Genomic DNA, 8,649 nt, shown 5'->3' on the forward strand with positions numbered 1-8,649 from the left:
TCCAGCCAGGGTCAACCCACCACATACTGTTAGCTCACTGTATTTATTCTCTGTTTATAATACATCCTGCTCTATTGGAAAGTGGTCACTTCAATAATTAATTACTATATATACACAAAATGCAGACCTCTGTATTTTTTATGTCCAGATTCCTTCACTTTACATGTATGTTACAGCTATTAATACATCTACAGGGAAAACATGCCTGCTACCCCCTCCCCATAAGTCCCCCATGACAGCATGCTAAAATCCAACAGGAAAAAGAGGCACCATACCTAATTCATCTTTTGATCTTCCAGAGGCAAAGAACGTCCGGCTCAGTTCATACCCTCCAAAGAAGAAGAAATAGCCTGGGACTTCCCGCAGCAAAGTGCTTGACAGGCCACGGTAAAATCCAAGGGGACCATCCTTTTGAATAACACCCTTCACTACTGACCAAACTGTACTGATAGAGAGGTTGATCCAGTTAGTGATGCTTAATAGCCAGGATAATGAGAAGGTTACAGAACAAGAGGTAACTGCAGTGACAATTAAGGGTTAGACCCATTGTGTAGACAGCAGAATTCAAGTAAGACTTAGAACAAGATCCTGCTGGGAGCCCTTCACTGGCATCCAGGTTCACTAGAACCTGAAAGATCTCCAGGCTGCGACCCTCCCAGCCACAACTTTTCTCTGGTTAACAGCGCACTACCAACGCGACACTGAGCCAGTATAGAATTCAAAATAATAAATACACATAAAAGTGTTTCAGAGATACTGGGCAGGGTGTATACTTACTTGTGTCCCTGGATTATCTTTCCTGACAACTGCATTTCATGCATGGCCTGCAGCCGGCACTTCACCAGCTCTGTGGGACAGAGGACAAGAGTGGCAAAGGCAGAGGCGAAGGAGCCTGCAGCGGCATTCTGCAGATCACTGCAAGAGAGAAACTGCCGAAGGTATTTGGGCACCGACCTTCAGTGCAGTGGAGCCACTGCACCAGCAATCAGCTTCCTCAACCTGTGCTCTAAATATCATCGAGAAAATTGACACACAGTGTTGGGGGAAAGACTCAAGGGAAAAGTGCAGTTATTTGAACTCGAGAAGTGAAAAACCTAGCTCATCCCATCTTCATACACAACTCAAATACCTCCTTTTGACACCTGAAAAGATATATATATTGCAACCTTTACCCTTTTGGCTATACTTTAGTGACTGCAGCAGAATAAACACTATCAAATCCTCCCTTTTTTGGCTTTTATAAAGATTTCTGTAGACTTGTTTTACTGGGCAACTTTTGGGTACTAGTTACTTCCTCAAAGAGAATAGGAGCAATAATCCCCTCATATAGATGTCAGTGTTTTGAAATTCACCTTACCGGTATTAATACAGGTTTTCAGTGGAAGATGCTAGAAATCTGAAAGCAAGGCACAATGGACCACTATAATCTTTCTACGGATGTGCTGCCCTGAATGCAACCCCGTGAATCAGAGAGAGTGCAGACAAACATAAACCACACCACTGAACAAGACAGCGCTGTCATCCGCATTGACCCACAGTATGCCAAAACTGGGGCTTGCTTTGCAGTGATTTTACACGTATCACAAAGTCTGGGCTGCTAAACTGCCAGGACTCAAAAGGCTGGTACTCTAGGATATATGGCTTTATGATACACTTTAAATAGGCTCCTATAGACACTGGTGTGTTGGACAGGAGCTGCACAATAGCACAGAACAAGTGGAGCATCTCTCTTCTTTCAGAACCTGGGGAATCAGCACAGCTGAGAGGGACCTCGCTGCTGCACGGAAATTCCTTCCATACAAAGGAGATGTTTGCCCTGTGCCCAACAGTTTCATACATCTATAGTATCAGAGAGCTACAACTTCTCACCTTACAGAAGCATCACAGAACTAAAACTGTGACACAAAGCAAAGTTCATGACACATTCCAATATGGAATGTGACAAGAACCGTCAAAGTGGAAGAAATCAGTAACTGCCTGCAGAGCAGTGACTGAATAATATGCAGTAAGAAACGGCAACACCGATTGCACAACCCTCTTGCAGCACACAAAGCTTGGCGTAACAGGGATCTGCAATGCAACCCACTAAAGTTCAAGGCAGAGTTAAAAGTACGGTGCGCGGCTGAGCCCTGCAGTCATTAAGCTGTCAGCTAGAGCAAGGCAATAAGGTTACACATTGAAGAATTAGGATAAGAAAGTATGGAAGAGATGCCTGCTAACCATGCACTAAAGGGTGCACAGGACCCTTCCTCCTTCAGGAGAGGAAAAAAACCCCAGATGCTATCAGATGAAAAGAATCCTGACACAGACATAAAGGACTAGATCTAGCCATAATTCAGATCTTTTCAAAGTCTCACCTGTTGATGTTTAATTCTACATACAAAAATTCAGCTAGACCTGCTGTTTAGGCTTTCGTCATTGCAGAAGTGATAAGCCTTGAATCCTGTTCAAGTTCCCTCTCAGCTCAAAACGCCTAATTCAGTATTTTTTTTCTGGATGGGAATATTTTTTCTGGGTTTTGATCACACATCACAGGAGCAAGAATCCTCTACTCTTACACTGCTGCTTCTTCTATAAGAGGCACTGATCTTGTTTTTTTTCAAAGAAAGTAACCTGCTGAAGTTCACGTACTGAGAAAGTCAAACTGAGGTGAACAAGGATAATAGTTCTCTCAGTTTAGACTTTGGCACAGAACGAAATCAGTTTGGTTGGACTAAATGTACACTTAAAGACAAACAGAATGCAGCACTTCTCTTTCCATTTGGTTGTCTCAGTTTAGACTTTAGCATGGAATAAAATCAGTTTGGTTGGACTAAATGGATGTTAAAAGATAAATGGAATTTAGCCTTTCTCTCTCCATTTGTTTTCTTTTTGACTCACGCATCAGTGGCATGTATTCCTTTAACTGGAAAAAGTGTTGTTTTGTAACTGTCCTTGTAACGGTTTTGCAAGGCTTCACACCCTGACCCGGGTATCCCTAAACACAGGCAGGCTAGGCAAGCTTATTTCCAAGACATTTAAAGGTATGACTGAAGAGGTAACTTAAAGCAAAACCAAACTAATATAGCTGGTTTCGAGAAATTTCAAACACTATGAAATAATGAAAATGAGAAGCAATTGCTTATACATGAGTAAGAAAAGTGGTCAGGTTCACCTCAGTTTGTGACTTGATGCATTTTCTTCTTCAGGCTAAGACAGTATGACAGTTTTTAAACAGCAGAGGCAAAGAAGGTAATTGTAATTCTTTAGTTGTCATGTCTGGAGGTTAGCCACCTCATCAAGGTTTCTTCCCTCCCCTACAGCACAGTACAGAGGCTTCTTGACTTTTCCACGGTAAGAATGGGTGGAGACGTCCTGGACAGACCACATGTACTCAGTGCACCACTGCAGACCATGTCAATACAATTCTCTCATACATGCACCCCATAAGAAGCCTCCACAATGATCCAGATGAAAAAATCAAGGGAGCAGCACCAAGGGAGAAATCTTTCAAGTAAATTTAAATCCTTTAGTGTTTTGTCCGAGCACAGCCATGCAGTCACACTATTTGCTCTTTGATCAACAATGCATTGAACAGCCATCCTGGATCTGAAAAGCACTGTTACCTGACCAAGGAAAGAAGGGTCAGATGTCAGAAGCACTTGCTATTGCTACATATCCAAATACATTCCCATTCTGCGTCCTACTCCAAAGATACGTAGTAGTACACCTACATATACTGTTAGAAGGTTTCCTGCACTACCTCCCCTACATATACTGCAAACATGCTGTCTCAGTCATGTGAAGAGATGATCCTAGGACCTCTGCAAGTGGTCTGCCTCCCAGGAGGATCACAAAACAAAAGTTGAGCCGCAAGGATGCTGCTGGTAGGCCCACCTCCTACGTTTTAGTGGGTAGGAAAAGATACGGGGTCTCTAAGCTGAGCAAGCAGAAACCCCCTGATCTAAGCAATTAAGAAAAAAAAGGTGGAAACAGTTCTGTCTCAGCTGAGAGGTCTCAACTGCCAGAAAACAGTGAAAGAGAATGCAAGTAGAGAGCAATTAGTATAACTGGTTTCTCCGTCACTTCATATTCCCTCATAGCAGGCTTCAGTCTTAAGATACAGCACATCTTAACACGTGACAGGAGAACACCTCACTTAACGTCACTTTTAGATACTTGTCTTGCACTTAGGTAACTACCCATGTCAAGTCAGAGATCTCAAATGCAGAATCATGGCCTTCCCAGCTCCTTCCATTTGGAGACAGACGTGACAGGGGCAGAACACCACTTATTAATAAAAAGCTGAATGTGGTTAACCTTGCATCGCTCTTTGAATGAATGGAGTTAGGAGAGTATGAGAAGCCTTTTACACTCTGTGGGGCAGCAGAAGGACGGAGAAGGTGCAGCTACTCGCAGCGCTGCACAGAAGACATACCTTGAGAAATGCGTAACAGTAAGGCACACTGAGACTGCTGGACCACTGACAGCTCTGAAGTGATGCACCTAGAGAAAAGCCATCCTAGCTAGAAAGAGATTATGATCATTATGCCAGTGCATAAATCCATGACTTGTTCACACCCTCAATACTCTGAACAGCTCTGGTCTCATGAGCTAAAAACCCAGACACATTAGAATTACAAGAAGTTTCAGAGGGAGACAGCAAGGACAGCTAAAGGAACAGCTTCAGAGTGCTCACTGACTAGGAGGGGTGGGATCCTTCCATCTAGGAAAAAACTCAGCTAGGGAAGAGGGGCATTGAACAATGGATAGAGCTCTACAAAATCCCAGTAGCACAGACACAGTGGCTACGGATCAACAGTTACAGAACTAACGACTATCACCTGCAGAACTCCCTGCCAAAGCGTACTGCAGATGCAAGGAACTTACAGGAATTCAAGAGGAGACTGGACAAGTGCTTCAAAACAGATCCAAAGACACCGACTGGATCACTCCAGGATCAAGCAATCCTCTGAACCAAGAATGCAGCCTGGCAGGGGACTCAGTAAGTATTAAACGCTTCCTTCTCTTCTTTCTCATTCTTTAGGCAACCACTATTGCCAGTGCTGCAGACAACACACTATGCAAAATTAGACCTTTGGTCTAACCATCATTACATTCAAGCTTTTGAAACTTATTTAAGTTTATAAAAGCAAGGCAATATTAGAAAAGTGTCCTTCCTCCTTAGTATGCCCCCCTGTAAGAAGAACCACTACCTCTCCTGCAAAATCAGAACCTGGAGATCAAGGCAATACCAACTTTCAGGTGTGGCAATGCTCAGTCCCTTCAGTAAAAACATTCCAGGTCTTGAATATTCCAGTTAAATTGTGATTATCTAAACCAGCCAGCTGCAGTGACAAGTAGCTCTCTCTGTTGTAGTTAGACACCATAACCTAGCACAAAGGTCTATATTCTAAAACTTACTACCCTGTATACCGGCAGAGGGGGGCCTGGGACATCAGCTGCACCCTGACAATACAGTATTTGCAAGCAGCAGTTGCACGATCATTTATTTATTTAAAAATATGAAACAGATATCAATTACTAACCTGAGCTTTGTTTTCCTGTCTACTCCAACAATTCTTCTCACAATTTGTTGGCAAAATCCATAGCACATGAACAGAACGGAGTTCTCTGCGATGTTGGCTACAAGCGCTGGTGTGGTTCCCTTGTAGAAGCCTCGAAGCCCCACTTGCTTATAGGTTTTCACAAAACAGTCAACAATTCCTTTGTACATGTTGGGGAACGTCTGCATCTTCACCTTTGCGGTGTCAAAGGGCTGGCCAGTCACCACGCATGCTGTCCCACCTAAGCAAGCAGTGGAAGTTAAGAGGGTGGCTGAAGGTTATCACAACTGAAACATCTGTACACAAACAGCACTACCAGGAAAATCATGCAAAAAGTAAAAATTAATTCATTCTCCACAGGAAAAGACTAGTGCACTCATTTTAGCACAATGGCATCAACTGTGAGTAGTGAATTTAGTTACCTGAAGAAAAAAAACCCCCCAAAAAACAGGCATAAGAGCAGTAACAGCTTGATTAAACATTTCTTTACCTTACTAAAAGCAAGCATCCGAATGAATCGGTTCACTTACATAAATGGGTACCAAATTACAGGTATTATTCTGCAATCAAGGCACTTGTGTTAATGAGTTAAGCAACGCTTTCCCTTGCTCATTAATGCAGGGGTTCAGAAGCCATCTGATTTTACATTCCAATAATAACAAAAAACTGAAAGATTTATTATCAAGTGAAACGAAGATTCCTCCAGGACAAGAGGAACACTACTGAGAGAGTACTAAAATTGATGATACATCATAAATTGATAACCAAAGACTCAAGCCCTTTACTTCAAAGCTCCAGATTGATTCTTATGTACATTTATTTCCACATGCTGCAAGGAACTGTCCAGTACAATCTGAAAAAGGGCAAAGTTTCTCAGCATGTTATCTTTTCCAAACTGAACCATGAGGTCAATATCCTGAAAATTTGTGAGGTATTTCCATTAGTGTCATCAACAACCACTCTGCCCACAGCGCAGTGCTCTTCCACAAGATCTAACTCAATTCAGTAGTCTGCAGAATGAGCTAACGTTACACTGTTTTAGTAAGAAATACCAGTGTACACTGACAGCAATCCAGTAGAAGCTAATACGTAACATGAAGCATATGATAGGCCTACCTTATATAGGCTTTATGGTTTTGCTTTTTTTAGCAAGAGAGAAGAACCATCCTAAACCAGAAGCTCATCTTTAAGCAAAGCACAGCTGACATGCATATACCTTAAAGAGGGCAAGTTAACAAGATGTTTTTTCAGCTATGAAACAGAAATAATCTGTAAATGCAGATAATGTAAAGAAACTGACACAGAAAGAAATCTGTGAATCCAATAAGGATTAGTTATTTTTCCTCTAAGTGGGGAGAAGAAGAGTAAACAAATGTTTAACTGGGCTTATTTTCAATTGATTTTACTCTTTGCAAATGCATTTGTGTTACATTGTTGTTGCTCCTCCACAAAGAGGTACTTCAGGTCTTTTAGAGGAACTCAAGTTCTAGCTGCCATAAAGCCTCATTCTCAACCAGGTGGGTCATTAAAAGTTTCAGAGCAAATCACTCAAGGAAGCATGAAGAGCTTCTTGCTCTGGGAGGGATAACCAAGGAGAGAAGTAGCTGGCTCAGACCGGTAACATCCATGTAACTGGATGAAAAGCAGAGCTGGAAAGGCTCAGCCAATGCTACCTGCAGGTGAGTCAGGTAGATATTAATGCACAGGAGAAATGCCAGGTTCTTGTGTAAAGGTAGACTTAAAACATCCACACGTAGTAAAATAATGGCTGCCTGAAGAAGCTCAAGAAAACCAGGAATGGTCTTGGGAATGCAAAGCTGAAAAATTGGGAGTTGACTGTGAATGGCTGTTCCAAAAGGAGAAAATGCTCTCCTCACACTGTCATTGGAGGTGGCACAAGAAGCTCAGTAAACTACAGCAGTGAACTTTGTAAGCCTCAAGTTAAAGACCAAGAGTCTCAGTTAATACCTAAATTATTAAAAAAAAGAATACTTCTTCCAGCCAGCAGTGGAGTCTAAAAAACCCAACAAAACCAAAACAAAAAAACCCAAAAAAGTCAACCTTGCTTGAACATTTAGACAAATGTGGTCCTAATAACAACATGGGAATGGTGGGGAAAAGAGTCCTACTTAATCAAAGAAGCGATTAGAGCTTGCTCAGATCCTAGGCAAAGGACTATGACCCATAGGCAGCTGCATGACTTATTCTTGTTCAGAATTTACTTGCCCCAATATGTCATTACTTATCAGCTAGTCTAGACTGTATCAGTAGAGGAAGGTAAAACCAGGTTACGCTTTTGCTGGAGGAACTAGCTGTTTGCCTAGTTAAATACACCTTCTAAAAGGTGCAGAGACATATGTAACACAGAAACAAGCGCTATCAACGAACATAAGCAGATCAAAGCAAGTATGTGGAAAGAATATGGAAAATAAATACTAGAGGAACAGTAGAACTATCTATTACAACAGAAGTAGCAAAGAAAAAGAAGAACAATGATTCAGGATTACTGAAGTGACGTTGAAAAAGGTCTGAATTCCTTCATCTTATCTGAAGGAAGGAGAACTACACCAGAGAAGAAAACAGCATAATTAGTTCTAAGATTCTCTAAGCTCTACTGCCAAAAACCAGGCAAACCTCCAGTGCGTGCCCTGTTAGCCTGAATGTGGGCATGGAACAGTATCACCACGCAATGGATTTCTAAGCTGATGCTAGTTTCCAGCTCTTGTAGCAGCCAAGATGAAACCCACCAGGCTTCAACTCAGAAAGACAACTTCCTAAGCCATAGTGCTCCACTGCCCTGGATGTTTGCAGCATTCCGGAGCTGAAGCACTGGGAAGGAAAGCAATCACACCTCTCATTTAAGCACCTGGGAACACCCGCAAAACTGTCAAGATCTGCACAGATACTAAGTTGTACTTTGGGAAATAGAGCAGATACAATAGCTATTCTTTACTGAGAATCCAAAAACCAAGGAGAATGAACAAACTAAGAAACATATTTTTTCTAAGCTACTTTCGGAAATAGAGCAGATACAATAGCTATTCTGTACTGAGAATCCAAAAACCAAGGAGAACGAACAAACTAAGAAACATATTTTTTCTAA

General features: G+C 41.9%; 1 protein-coding gene across 1 annotated transcript in view; it reads right to left on the bottom strand.

Moving 5' to 3' along the window:
* Positions 1–243: 243 nt before the first annotated feature.
* Positions 244–8,649, bottom strand: part of LOC104161556 (mitochondrial ornithine transporter 1-like) — a 9,662-nt gene continuing 1,256 nt past the window's right edge. Inside the window, exons 2-4 of the mRNA XM_009700036.1 lie at positions 5,529–5,787; positions 778–915; positions 244–445 (exon numbers count right to left, since the gene is read on the bottom strand). Coding sequence (XP_009698338.1) covers positions 244–445; positions 778–915; positions 5,529–5,787 — 599 coding nt within the window. The remainder of the gene's footprint in view (positions 446–777; positions 916–5,528; positions 5,788–8,649) is intronic.

Source organism: Cariama cristata, unplaced genomic scaffold, assembly GCF_000690535.1.
Source record: "Cariama cristata isolate BGI_N322 unplaced genomic scaffold, ASM69053v1 scaffold20115, whole genome shotgun sequence".
Taxonomy (NCBI): Eukaryota; Metazoa; Chordata; class Aves; order Cariamiformes; family Cariamidae; genus Cariama; species Cariama cristata.